General features: G+C 51.6%; 5 protein-coding genes across 5 annotated transcripts; 2 read left to right on the top strand and 3 right to left on the bottom strand.

Moving 5' to 3' along the window:
• Positions 1–388: 388 nt before the first annotated feature.
• ALTATR162_LOCUS1368 (uncharacterized protein) lies at positions 389–1129 on the top strand (the record flags this gene model as incomplete). Its single annotated transcript, XM_043308964.1, has 1 exon — positions 389–1129. One exon carries the CDS (start codon positions 389–391, stop codon positions 1127–1129), a length of 741 nt encoding a protein of 246 aa, XP_043164899.1.
• Positions 1130–4563: 3434 nt separating this feature from the next.
• Positions 4564–5921, bottom strand: ALTATR162_LOCUS1367 (uncharacterized protein; the record flags this gene model as incomplete). The annotated part of the gene is made up of 3 exons (XM_043308963.1): positions 4564–5428; positions 5504–5786; positions 5849–5921. The coding sequence occupies 3 exons, from the start codon at positions 5919–5921 to the stop codon at positions 4564–4566; spliced, it is 1221 nt and encodes a 406-aa protein (XP_043164898.1).
• A 1819-nt stretch (positions 5922–7740) lies between these two features.
• Positions 7741–9870, bottom strand: ALTATR162_LOCUS1366 (uncharacterized protein; the record flags this gene model as incomplete). The annotated part of the gene is made up of 1 exon (XM_043308962.1): positions 7741–9870. The coding sequence occupies one exon, from the start codon at positions 9868–9870 to the stop codon at positions 7741–7743; it is 2130 nt and encodes a 709-aa protein (XP_043164897.1).
• Positions 9871–10176: 306 nt separating this feature from the next.
• On the top strand, positions 10177–11905 carry ALTATR162_LOCUS1365 (uncharacterized protein; the record flags this gene model as incomplete). The annotated part of the gene is made up of 5 exons (XM_043308961.1): positions 10177–10193; positions 10245–10276; positions 10323–10357; positions 10405–10793; positions 10840–11905. 5 exons carry the CDS (start codon positions 10177–10179, stop codon positions 11903–11905), a joined length of 1539 nt encoding a protein of 512 aa, XP_043164896.1.
• A 256-nt stretch (positions 11906–12161) lies between these two features.
• ALTATR162_LOCUS1364 (uncharacterized protein) lies at positions 12162–12983 on the bottom strand (the record flags this gene model as incomplete). Its single annotated transcript, XM_043308960.1, has 2 exons — positions 12162–12727; positions 12788–12983. The coding sequence occupies 2 exons, from the start codon at positions 12981–12983 to the stop codon at positions 12162–12164; spliced, it is 762 nt and encodes a 253-aa protein (XP_043164895.1).
• Between the last annotated feature and the right edge of the window lie 926 nt (positions 12984–13909).

Genomic DNA, 13909 nt, shown 5'->3' with positions numbered 1-13909 from the left:
TAACTGCAGGCCGTGCGATGGCGACCAAGACGTCACCTGAGGATTCTAGGAGAAGGCAAGTTGCGGTGAACCAAAAAAAGAGAGTTAGCTCAGCATCGGGAAGTGGTGCTAGAGAGTCGTTGTCAAGTCGGGACGAGAGGTGGTCGACCGGGCCGTAGTAGGGTACATGCAAGAAGGCGCCGAAGCGCCGAACCGAGTCGGTAGCGCTTGGCCCTTTCCACAGCCAAGCCCCGCGTTTAGCTTTCCCCACATCCTTCCAGGCGTTCAGCCGGCCTTGAACATATCACGATAATTCAATTCCACCGGAGAAGGCGAGGTAAGTGGCGGGCCGAGCAGCGTTGAATACGAACGCAATTTGACTCATGGACAGGACCGACCGGCAGACACGATGAATCCCCGCGTAGAAGAAGTCAGCGACTCGGATAGCGATCCGTCAGAGATGGGCATTGACGACGTGCCCGCTCTGATGAATGCGACCAGTATACCCAGCACTAGCACCTCTTCTATGCCGCCACAGTCGCAGATGTTGCAGCCGCAATCGCCCGCGATCAAGACGTCTACGGACCGAGAAAAGTCCAAGCACTACCAATGTCTATACCCCATATACTTTGACAAGTCACGGACAAGGGCAGAGGGCCGTCGCGTGGGGAAGGAGCTTGCAGTAGAAAACCCCCTGGCACGAGAGATGGCCGACGCTGCCGCCGACCTGGGTCTCCGAACCGTCTTTGAGCCTGACAAAACTCACCCAAAAGACTGGGCCAATCCTGGCAGAGTGCGTGTCCTGCTCAAGCATCAAGGCAAATTAATGGACGACGACGTGAAGAACAAGCATCACCTCTACATCCTCATTGCGCAGCATCTCAAAGCCCATCCAACACAGAAGAACACTCCTTTCAGGTTACCCATCGCAGGCCTACCCATGCCAAAGGAGATGCCCGAGCCCGCGATACCTAAGGGATGGAAGATGAATAAGATCCTCCCCCTACACTCGCCTGCCTTGACGGGTGGCGGAGTCAGTGAAAACTTCATGCAAGACATGATGGCGGAAATGATGGGTGGTGACGGAGGCAGCGGCGCAAACAGCGGGACAGAATCCAAGAAGAAAATCAAGGACAAAAAGAAGAAGTGATGCAACTCCATGCATCGTCGCTGTCTACCCGTCGGCACTTCCGTCATCTAAACCCCCGCGTCAGTGGTCTGGCGATTGTCACATCAATCCGCTCCGCGATCATGCATCATTAAGGTTGCCGTAACATACGACATGTCACTGCAGCACACGCGCTTAGATACCATTCACGATAGGAGCAATAAACGTCTCGTGTCGCGAAATCAACGTATCAACAACATCTACATTCATACAATAATGCTGCCTTCGATGTCTTAGCGTCACTTCTGTACGGTACTAACGCCTGCGCTGGCTACCGTCTCTTCGCTGCACTTACACTCCCTGTCTATAACCTCCCGCCTCTCTTTGGCGCTCTCTCTCTTGGCCTTCAAACAGCCGTCAGTATATCGTTTGATCTGATTCGACACAGTATCGAGATTTACACCGCTGCTTCGAGTGCTATGCACCTTCTGTAGATGGGCGTCTGTCTGCATTACAATGCACCGCTAGTTGCCCGCATCTCCGGCATCGAATACTCCGACCGGCATGCATGACCGCCCGCTTATCATGCTGTTTGGACAGCATTGTGCTGCATGATACCCTGCGTTTGAGTGTCTATTATTACATGCTATCCTCACCTCATCATAATACTCGATGGCGCAAACGAAAGTCAAAAATGCTACACGAGACTCGGCTTACTTGTGCGTCATGCATGCATGCAGTTCCTTTCACGTGAGTGCTCAGCGGCCTAAAGCCGAACCCCCACCAACTTGTCGTTCAAGCTTTCAGCCTCCAAAGTCTGACAGTTCCGCGGACCGACCATCACTTTTCCTCGGACAAATTTGATCTGCGTGCACCCTGGTCCCCCACGCGCCACTACTTATGGCCGGCAACGCCTCTCATTTGTTCGTCTCCACCAGTTCTCACTTGCTCTATCCGATAGTTTGCTCCCTACTCCCATAATATGCTCACTTCGCGTGCCGCACCTGAGTCGTGTCAGACTTGGAAATGTTGGGCCAGGGGTGTATGTTGGTCTCCATACCGTGACCGGTCATATTTACCGCATGGCACCACTAGGTCGGGCCAGACACTACTCACGCAAAAGCGACCCTCGGACTTGATCTAACTCTTCGCGAGGCATCCATCGAACCTCCTCTAACGAGGTTATACCTACCACCTACAGCCATGTTGTCATGTTTTTCGCTATCGCATGTTCTTGACCGACAATCCCATACTCTCTGAATCTTCTTACGTACTGAATTACAGAGGCGGTCCATGAGGATATATCAAGAACGGTTTGAAGATCAAGTAGATCAGGTTCCTCGTAGTGAGCCCTCAATTGATATGGTAAGACCGCTTTGACATACGCTTGCTGATCGTGTCATTCCCTCGCTTCACTTCCCGCGCTTCAATGTCATTACACACATCTGAGCAACAAATCGGCTTGAGCTCTATACTAAAAGGTTGGCCCATGAAACTTCGTATCATCCAGGGGTGGAACGTCCATCTAATTAGCCTACTTTTTTGTGTGCGGCACTACTAATCGCCCAACTGTTGGGAACTCCGTGTCACCACCACTGTCTGTTCATAGCCCGAGAAAGCAAACCGGTCAACGTGATATAGCATGACAGTATGCGAACAGCTCCAAGCAAGATCATTTCCGTGAGTGGTGCGGGCAAAACAGCCGCACCCACTACCCAAGGTCGGCCATTCTAACATCGGTGTAAACGAGAGCTGTCCTTTTGTCATTACTTGCCACGCATACCGCAGATCCAACCAAAATTGGCCAAGCTTTAAATGGCCATTCACTGAAGAAGATGAGCTTCCGTCGGCCCGTCAGGTAGTTGCAGGGAGGAGGTGCCGTCCGCTTACTGAGGAGTTACATGGTTAAGCGGGGTCATCGGGCTGCCGTAGCTCACTCGGATGGGCAGATACTCTTCCATTAGTCTAATGATGTGGTTTTTGGGTTGTGTCGACGACAAGTGATGGAGCACGATGCCTGTTAGGTAGTGATTCAGGCGCCCCATTTCACTTTACTACTCGGGACACGGCAGTTCTCCTGCTACTACCAATCGCAAGACTCCCCACACTCATGTAATATCTTGTGGAGGCCTTAATTGGAGGCCTTGTGGGGCAGACGGGTAAGACGATTGTACGTTTTGCTCAGTGTCGCCTACTTTGAACAAAATCACTTGTGAAGAGATCAATAGATGGATATTCACCTACGTGTAGTGCTCGATGCTCCAACTACCTCTCAATGAAATCCACGCCACTTTAATCTTGTAGAAAAGCTCCATGTACTGGAACTAGGTACCTGACAAATCCGATTCGCCATGTCTCGCATGTTTGATTTAAGTATTGACCCCCACAATGGTATAAAAATATTATTGATTGTAACCTGCCTTCGTGAGACCGAGCACGAAGCGATACCCGTAGAGCCATTACTCAATTACAAGTCATACACGCTCACCTTTAGTGATCAACAAAGAGAGCGAATTTCGCGTGAGTCAGGGGCTGTTTCGACGGCATCGAATATTTAGTGCCGCCCATGAAATCAGCACTTCAACGACGAGAGAGTGATCCTGGGCGATCGTCTGAGCTCAACGCGCTTAGTCTTCCAACAAAGATTGATATTACATTGACAATGTTTCCCGTGTTTCTTGGCTCAGGGTGTACAGTCTAGTACATACGATTGTGAATATAGTTCGAGTACTTTTGGAAAATGGTGGCAATGCTGAACACTCCTCTATTCCCGACCATGGCGAAGACCGTTGAATTATGTTCTTGATGCGGAATAGCACACATACGTCTTTCCTGCGTAAGCCAAGGCAACTCCATAGCATCGTGGTCAGTCGAAACCCTCTATGACACAAGGGATATCATCAACTATTGTTGAACCGCACTGCTACATACCTTGAATCTATGCATGTCCAAGTGGCCAGTAGGTAATGACTCTCGTCCCTCTATACCGACCTGGGCTGCGCATTACATATCGTGGAATTAAAAATTATATAACTTTACAGAACGAATATCAATGGCACTGCACAGTGCGCTTGACTGTAGCATATTCGGTAGGATATAGCAACATTCAAGAGCAATAGCAGCCTTTCGTAGACAATTCGTTTGGGAATTGTCCACCGAAAGCTTTTCCCAAAACGCGAAGTTACATAGTTCAGCACTCATACCTCTCCATACCTATATTTCGATAGACAATGAGTATGACGTAGCGCCAAGTAATGCATATCACAAGGTATGCGTCAGGAAACCACATGCTCAAAATTGAGGAAGTAATAGTATTTACTTGCAGAAAAGGACTATGCATATGCCTGAACAAACTCGCCGCATATTCAGCGCCGATCATGGCGTCTATAGGTCTCTACTACTACCATCGTGCTAGACCGTTACCCCTGAAATTATCTTAGATTGTCAAGATCTTTCAACTCAGGTGGAGCAGCTGTTTAGATACCAGCCTGCTGGGCAAATCCGAGCCTTGGGCCATTGCTGCCCAACTCGTGAACGATGTACTTGCTCTTGAGGAAGATGTCACCGAAGATGCTGAAGCCAATACCGTCGTCGGTCTGAATACCACCAAAGCAAGTGCCATCACCAATGGGCGCGTAGTTAACGTACTTGCCGGGAACGGTCTGCTTGACGCCACCAACAGTGATGGAGAAGTCAGGAAGGGAAGCAGTGCAAGGGAAGATGTAGCCACCCTGAGTAGCATCGTTCTTCGCACCGCTGACCTTGGCGTAGTAGGCACGGACAATGGCAGTGTCGGTGTAGATGAGAGTGGTGCCGGTGTCAAGAATACCAGCGACAGTCTTCTGAGTGGTTGTGGTACCGACGCTGTAAGCAGATGCACTAAATCCCCAGAATCCTTGGCTATCATCCGCATTGATGTAAGTGATTGGGCCAGTGTACTTGCTCTTGTCAATGTATCCGAAGTCGTAGGTGCCGGCAGCATGGTACTTGAGTGTGACAGCGAACAACGGCTGGGCGAGCTGCGACTTGACGGTGTCGAAGAATGTCTTCTGTTGGACGGGCTGCACGGTATTGATAGAACTCATTGCAAGACCCAGGAGACCATCGGTGTCAGTGTCCTGAGAGAAGGTTGCGGAGACAGAGGTAGCAGCCTCAACAGCCTGGGTGGTAGCTGTTACACCACCAACTGTGACCTTGTCGGCATAGACCTTGCCAGAAGCACCTGAGCCGTCTCCGTAGGAGATCTTCCAAGAGTAACCGCTCTTAACCTTGGAAGCGTCGGCCTTGTAGTAGTCGTGACCACTAAGCTGAGTACTGGCTTGAAGGGATGAGAACACCCAGCTGGAATTGTGTTAGAAAAGGCCTTGAGAAAAGATTTGATACTCTGGAATATTGGGAGGTTCAAAGATAACTTACAGATCAGAGCTTCCAGTGTCGAAGTCAAGGTGGACAGTGGTGCTGCCAACGGTAACTGGGCTCAGGTACGCAGAGTCGTACTCGTCATTAGGAGCAGCAGGCACTGATCCACTCGCAGCAGCAGCGGCAACCACTGTATTGCTCGCCCTGTTCTGCGCAGCCTCTACGAGACTTTGAGGAACAGCCTTGCCATGCTTGCGCAGAGCCTTGATCTTCTGCTCGGGTCCGTTCTTCAGGTAGGTTGAGCGAGGAACCTGCTCCACTGAGAAGGAGGTACCTTTATCTAGAACATCTGTCAGCTACATGTTCTATGCTGAGGCACTATTGTGTGGCTGGACAGCATACTCAGTTGAACTGGGGTTGCGACGACTGTACTAGCAAAGGCAAGTACCGCCGTGAGTTTGGCGAAAGAAGGCATGGTAACGATGGACTGTTGATTGTACTGAAGAAGAAGGTATAAATGAAGGCGAAGGTAAACCCCGTTTGAGAGGCTTGAGAAGACGAAGCCGGTACAGAAACACAAGAAGGAGAATTTCCCTTGGCTTTATACCAAGCATTGCCACAAAGCGCGGCATAAAGTCTTGTGTCAATGACGATGATGTGCTCCCTACCCTGTCCATAGGTCTACGGTGCGCTCCATTGGCATCGCTGTGGTAGTGTAGGATCACAGTGGGGCAAACGATCAACATTGAAATTAGATCCCGCGACCACTAATGGTAACGAGTCCTATCTTGGCAGGTAGATCATGCTTGCGATTGAGTGGCGCTGCGTTTCATACATTTACCTGCTGCATTCAGACTTGGCGTCGGTCAGGAAGGTGCATGCAGAGAAGGTACATCAACAGGCGGGCACATGGATAGGTGGCAGCCCTTGTAGATCGGACATTGCGACAGAAGTGACCATCTTGCGCGACTTTAGGACCGAATGCGTGGCGGGGCATTCGTAGTAGTAGATTGGTTTCAAGGCTGATTGCAGGCTGTGAGGGTCCGCACTCGTGGCATCGGGCTGGACCGAGGTATGTTCCGTTTCTTGCGGCAAGCAGATGGTACTGTACCAAACATTGATCGTCACTGGTGACATTCCAAAATGAAGGTTGCAATAATAAAGCGTCCCTTGTTCGCTAAGGGCCAGGAAGCGCTTTCACAGTGTTGTGTAGTGCAGGTGCTCACCAGTCAAGCTTCGAGACGCCACTAAGCCTAGGACCTTCACCCTTGGCGCCATCATGCTGCAGGGTGCGGGCCAGCCACAGCCGTTTGAAACACAGCCTGGACATGTGTTGGTCACGCAAACGCGAGAATATGGCAGGTTGTGACCATGCTTCATCCTCGTGGTTGCCGTCGTTCGCTTCATGGCATGTACTTTGGATGTCAATAGTTCAACGCAAGCGCACTGTTGGACCATGGAAAGCAACCGACAAGCGGCCCAACTGCCGGTTAACAGTGCAATCACTTCTGAGTGACGGCGCGATCCAAGGAATGTAAAACTCGTCGATTCGTCCACACGAGCGGTAACTGTTAACGCATGATAGATTAATATCGTAGCAGACGAAGCGATAAGGGCGGCAGCGACTGCATTAGGGAGGTCGCGATGTGAGGTGTGGTTGAAGGGACGGCGGCACATGGGAGGTCCAGTGTAGCCCCGGGCCTTGGTGGACCTTCCCGTGGAGACTAACCCTTACATGTCACATCCACGGATTTTGCAGCCAATCATCGCCATGGGGGTCTTTTGCTCAGCAAGTCGCGAATCTCGTCTTCGGCCAATTACATGTCACATGCCCGCTTGCGCTTCCAACCTGCCCCTTCAGGATGTGATCCGCAACCTTCAGCGCACTACATCGCGGAGTGGGAGGGTATCAAGCATGATCACGCATGCCGAGGGGAATGCTTAGCACTACACTCGTGGGTTGGCACTGCTCTAGGCTGGACTACTGAAAGTTCCTCACGTCCTATCAACGGTGGAGGTTCATTATCTGCTTGCAAGTTTACTGATATGCCGATACTCGGACATTGGAACTTTCCTATCACCTGCCAAATGCGAAGTGAGCTCGTCGTCGTTGGCGTCGATTTCAAGGTATGGTATCAAGCAAAGCCAAGGCCAATGAGGAAGCTTGGTACATGCAGCACAGACATGGTCCGTAACTAGATGTGGGATGTGGATCGGGTATCTTTAGGATAGTTAGGGCTGGCTATCTTCAGAGCACTTTGTGCGGTCAACAGGTAACGTGTTTCGCCGAGAATTCATTCAGCCTCAGCGTTGCCTGTAACAGCACTCTCCAGCTGCTTCAGTGCCGTGCGATACGCCTTCTTCTTTCCATCCGCCGTCACAGTGCTCTCTTTCCACTCCATACGCTTGACCTTCTTGCTCCCACGCTTTATGCTTTCGCCCTTGGCTACTTGCTTCAAAAACCATGCAGCCTCGGTTTTTGTGAACAGCGTCCATGCTTCTCCTGCCTTGCCTGCGCGAGCTGTCCGGCCTACACGGTGGACATAGCTAGTGATACTTGTCGGAAGATCATAGTTGATGACGTGGGTAATATCAGGTATATCCAGCCCACGAGACGCGGCGTCGGACGCAATCAAGACTTTGATCGCTCCAGAGCTGAACGATTTGAGCAGCCTTCGAGACGCATCGGCTGTCAACGCCCTGGTCATTGTCTTCATGTAATTCTTGAACGCGGGCATGAGCGCACCAAGTAGATGCGACAGGCGAGATGCGCTCTCTGTGCTCTTGGTGAAGATCAGAACGCGGCCACTCTGTTGGGATACAGATGCCTGTTCATCTTGGCCGGAGTCAGAGTCTTCATCTGATGACGAATCTGAGGCGGAAGAACCCGATGAAGAGTCTGACGTTGCCTGGGCGCCTGGAAACACGTAATTGAGGAGCACATACAACAGGTGCAAGGGCTTGTTCGAACCATCGCCAACATGCACTGCAAACTCTTCTAAGGTTGACGGCAACTCAAATACGTTCTCTTCACTGTCCAGAGTTTGAGGCTCTGCAGTTTCGTCCTGTACTACGACCAATTTCGGTCGCTTCAGCTTCAGCGTGCCGAGCTTCGTGAGGTCTTTCTCCATGGTTGCGGAAAGCACAACCTTGGTGAGTTGTCTACGAGCAGGCAACGCCATGGACCAGATGGAGTTGACATCACGCTCCCGCTTTCGTATCCGTTCTTGAGCGTTCATGAACTCGACCGGAGTCTCGCCATGGAGGGCATCCATTAGCACAGTCGCCCAACCCTGGAAGTTCTGATTCAAGAGCTGGTCAGCTTCATCGATGACGAGCCAACGCACGCTGTTTAGTAGGAAGCCCGTCGTGTGCTCGATGTGTTCAACCAACCGGCCCGGAGTACATATAAGAATGTCTACACCCGAATCGTATCGTGGGACATGGTCTAGAGACATGCCTCTCAGGTCGTCATATAGTCCTCCTCTTTCCATGAAGCCTGTCTGGTGTTGTCGTGAAGCCTTTTCCTGCAGCTCCTGTGCTCTCCTGGGGTCGTATTGCGGTCTCATCTTGACGAGCTGCTTCTGCTCCGTCGCAAAGGCGACGTTGCCCAAAGCTGTGCCGACTTTGATCTTTGTTCCAGCGCATAGCTCTTCGGCAACTTGTAGGGCTTGATTGACGAGTTGCCGGCTCGGTACTACCACGATGGCGGACAGTACAGGTACAGCACGATCTTTGAGGGCTTCGATGATAGGAAGTAGATAGGCTAGGGTTTTACCAGAACCCGTTTTGGCAGAGACACATATGTCGCCCAAGTGCTGGTCAAAACCAGGATGCAGCATCGGAAGCAATGCTGTTTGTACAGCCAACGCGTCCTTGAATCCTTGTTTCTCCAACTTCTTGACGTATGAGGGATCAACACCCAGTTCAGCAAACGGTATGGTCTTCGATGCTTCGACGGTGGTAGGTTGAGCGAGCCACGTGGGAAGAGTGGAGAATGTAGGTTCGTAGACTGGCTCAGGAATGGGTGCGGGTTGCGGCATGGGTCCGAGGTCGTGAAGTTCTTCTTGTCCCTGAGTTTCGGTTGAAGCTTCCTCTTCGCCTTTTTGTCCCATTGCTTCAGCTAGTTTCGAGGCCTTTTCGAATTTCGAGAGGATGTTCTTATGCTTCTTTGAAACCTCATCATCGTGATCAGCGGTAGCTCCAGTATCACGCTTCCTCTTTTTCGGCTTCTTGATAGTCTTTGGAGCCTCTACTGCCGTGCTGTCCTGTACAGGTGCAGGGTTTGAGGCGGCGGCCATGTCAGTCGCAGTAAGTGTAGGGCTTGATGCTTTCGAGACCTCATTGCGCGCTGGAGCGGGTGAAGGCTGCTTCTTGACGATAGGCGCAGGCGGCGCGAAGCGTTTAAATAGAGGGGCCGGCATATTGAGGTAATTCCTGGCGACTCCCGGACAGAGATGGCTTGAGAAGTAGCCGGAAAGGATTCGCGACGGGTTGCGACTGCACGAGGGTGAAGTTGGCTACAAATTATTCTGGACCCTCGAAATTTGGTCGGAGCTTACCAGACGCTAAACGCCGACTGGTGACGCGCCATGCCCTGCATTCGTTCGCGACGGCGCCATGTATATCGCGACACACTCATGGGGCGTCCCCACTGCATCCATGTGCTGAGCTGCCATGTATCTCCCCTATGAACAGACTCGAGGAGCCCGTCCTCACAATCCGCAAACATGCCCTATAACATCGCGTACGTTATGGATTCAGGCCCCGCATCATATCAAGAGCTTACGCGTGACAGTATGGTTAGCGACAACTTCTATCCCCAACCTGGTACGGACCACGTCTTGAGGTTTCAAACAGTACTCATATGTTGCAGGAGGAGTGGAGAGTCACATGTACCAATTGTCGAGTGTAAGTCTACTTGGTGCCTTCACCCTGTACTTGCCTAATACGGGCAGAAACTCATCGATCGTGGACACAAAGTCATCGTCATCACACATGCGTACAATGGTCGAAAAGGCGTTCGATACCTGACCAACGGCCTCAAAGTCTACTACGTCCCGTTCTGGGTCATCTACCGCGAGACGACCTTCCCTACCGTCTTCTCCTTCTTTCCCATCTTCCGCAACATCGTAATCCGCGAGCGCATTGGAATCGTACACGGACATGCCAGCCTGAGTAGCTTATGCCATGAGGCCATATTACATGCGCGGACCATGGGATTGAGAACCGTCTTCACGGACCACAGCCTGTTTGGCTTTGCGGATGCTGGGAGTATCCTTACCAACAAGCTCCTCAAGTTCACCCTAAGCGACGTTGACCATGTCATATGCGTTAGTCATACTTGGTGCGTTTTCAACTCGCAATGGCTGGCAGCTGCTAATGCATTGTAGTAAAGAGAATACTGTGCTTCGAGCGTCCCTAGACCCTCTCATGGTCTCCGTCATCCCGAATGCAGTCGTTGCAGAGAACTTTCGTCCTCTATCGCATGATTCGATCGATCCTACCCACACAAAAGCACCGGGGCCGCAGCAGCCCATGGACCCAGACGAGATCATCACTGTCATTGTGATTCAGCGACTCTACTATAACAAGGGCACCGATCTTTTAGTAGCTGCTATACCCCATATTGTCGCCGCCAACCCCAACGTTCGCTTTATCATCGCTGGCAATGGACCCAAGGCTATCGACCTTGAACAGATGATTGAGCGCAATGTGTTGCAAGACAAGGTTCTCATGATCGGCCCAGTCCGTCATGAGGAAGTCCGAGATGTCATGGTTCGTGGTCACATATACCTCTGCCCGTCACTGACCGAGGCGTTTGGCACGGTCATTGTGGAAGCTGCATCCTGCGGGCTGTATGTTGTGGCAACTCGAGTCGGTGGTATTCCCGAGGTGCTGCCCACTCACATGGTAGAGTTTGCAGCGCCTGAAGAGGACGAGCTTGTTGAAGCTACTGGGCGTGCCATCGCCAAACTGCGAGCCGGCAAAGTAAGAACAGAGCTGTTCCACAACCAAGTCAAGCAGATGTACTCCTGGACTGACATTGCGCAACGAACGGAGAGGGTGTATGATGGCATCAGTGGTGTCATAAGTCACGGTGAGTTTTATCAGGGTGCAGGGGCAGCTGGCGCTTGGAGTGCCACCCGTGGTCGCGCAGGCGTGCAGAGTTTTGCGCTCATCGAGAGGTTGAAGAGATATTTTGGCTGCGGAATCTGGGCGGGCAAGCTCTTCTGCATTTGTGTCATTGTCGACTACCTGATCTACCTTGTTTTGGAAATCTTTGCACCCAGATCAAGGATCGACATTTGCAAGGATTGGCCTAAGAAGATGTTCCAAGCAAAACAAGGGACTAGCACGAGGCTTATGGTTGACATTGACGCCGACAAAGGAACATTGCTCAGGAAAAGAAGCTCCAGGTATCGTAAGCCGAAAAGAGAACAGCTGGAGGATAGTTGAGAGAAGACATCATCAATCAAGGAAGATCAATATAATGCGGAAAGGCTTTTGTGATTTAATATTACGATTACTGTCGCCCAGCTCTGAGCTCGACAGAGATCGTGAGAAAGGTAGTGCTATCTACTAAAGCCCGCAGGCTTGTATGCTATACCGGAACGCTGAACCGGTACTCCGTGCCCAAAACGCCGATGAAAATGCTCTGTACATGGAAAAGGAGGAGGGAGAAAACCGACAACAGCAGCTATACTGTTGTTGCTTATCCGTAGAACCAGTACTGCGCACTATATTCGACGGTAAAGCTACCCTCGATGCCACTGCAGTCCTTGGGTGCCACGCCTCCAGCGGTGTGTATCCGGTAGACTTCGTTGTAAGCCCAGGGCTCAGCGCCTTCGCTGGTGGCAGTGGCGTTCAACTTCAACCATGGGACGCTACCCAGCCCGTTGGTGCCCTTGGTGGCGGCCTGGGGTGCGGCGCTCTTGCTATTGACTGTGCACTCGATACGGCCGTAGTTGACTCTGTCGGTCTCAAGCATGAAGAGAGGGACACCGGCGGCGGTGAACTGGTGGTGACCTGATAGTCGCTGGTCTGCTTCGGCGGAATTGGGGATGGCGTAGTTCAGTGCGAGAGTGGTTACTTCGGCGAGAGTATTCACGTTGAGACGGGCGGCATCGCAGGTTGCGTTGAAGAGCGTAGCTACCGCGCCCACAGCTTTGGGTACATCGGAAGAAGAAGATGAAGCGCAGGTGTAGTTTTGGGTGCCGCGACCAATAGCGATATGGCGGAGAATAGTGCCTTGTGCTGGGGCACCGAGGGGTGTGGGTGCTACTTGTTGTTAGCATCTGTTGGTCATGCGTTGATGCAAGGATTTGGACAGGCACATACCAGCGGGAAGAGCAACATTCGACAAATCACATAGCGAGTCAGTCTTCCTCAACTCCTCGTACACAACCGCAGGCAGCTCCGTCAGATCCTGTCTCGGGATGAGTGCCGCTATCGAGTCGACAGTCTGTGTAGGAGCAGCGAAGAGAGTAACAGGGGCAAGAGCCAAGACAATACTGAGAGTGGTAGGGAAGATCATGTTCGGTTATCGACTTGTGTTGCCTTGAGGTAATATAGATCGAGTGCTTGGTATCGATTGCCGAGTGTTGGATGCTCTGTGATGTCGATCCAGTGGATGAGACGACGGTGATGTTATATCACGAATTCACAAGTGTGAAACGGATGTAGGCCTTGCCGGTATTGCTGAGATGCGTGCGATCTTTTCTCGGAATAGAGTATCGGTAAGGGGTGCTGATCTATTACAAGACCTTGTCGGAAGCGAAGCGGGGCGTGATGTAAGAAAGTAACACGTCGAGGCGAAATGAGAATTTGGTGAGACGAAAGTAAACAACAACACCCTATTCTAGGAAAGAGCCCCAAAGTCAAGGAAAGCGCGAAAGTGGATGTGTTTGTTTGCCGAGGGAGGAGCGTAGGAAGGCGCGTTGGTGAATGAGGAAATCGTGAACGAGGCCGTCTATGCCATGTTCCTATATACAAATGGCAGCCACACGTTGCAAGCACACGACAGCCAACTTTTCTTTCCCCAGCGCGTAGTCCCGCTCCACACAGATCCTACGTTTCCTTGTACACGAAGCCGATCAACCGTTACCGCCTGGCCCACTTGCCCAACCAGACCACGTCGCTCGCTAATGTAGAAAAAGACCCCAAATATAGCCAGCCGGGGTACCATTGGCTGACAGCAAACGAAGGATGAGGCGACGAAGGTGCATGCGCTGTGGTTCGCTCGACTACCGAGCCGCCTAATGGTCGAACTGACGGCCACTATACCTTATCTGTGTTTGGCGTAAACGCCCATGGGGTTCGCTGGCGAGATGGCTATTTTGGGGGCTGGATGAGAGGGGAGGTTGGTAAAAGTTCGAAAGTGAGGTTATGTGCATTAAGGTTCTGATGCGAGATGCTACATGAATATGCGAGGCTGCTGATGAGGGTTTGTTATTGAGGCTG

This window comes from Alternaria atra (genome assembly GCF_907166805.1).
Source record: "Alternaria atra isolate CS162 genome assembly, contig: 21, whole genome shotgun sequence".
NCBI classification, from domain to species: Eukaryota; Fungi; Ascomycota; class Dothideomycetes; order Pleosporales; family Pleosporaceae; genus Alternaria; species Alternaria atra.
This window is presented reverse-complemented; position numbering and strand designations above follow the sequence as displayed.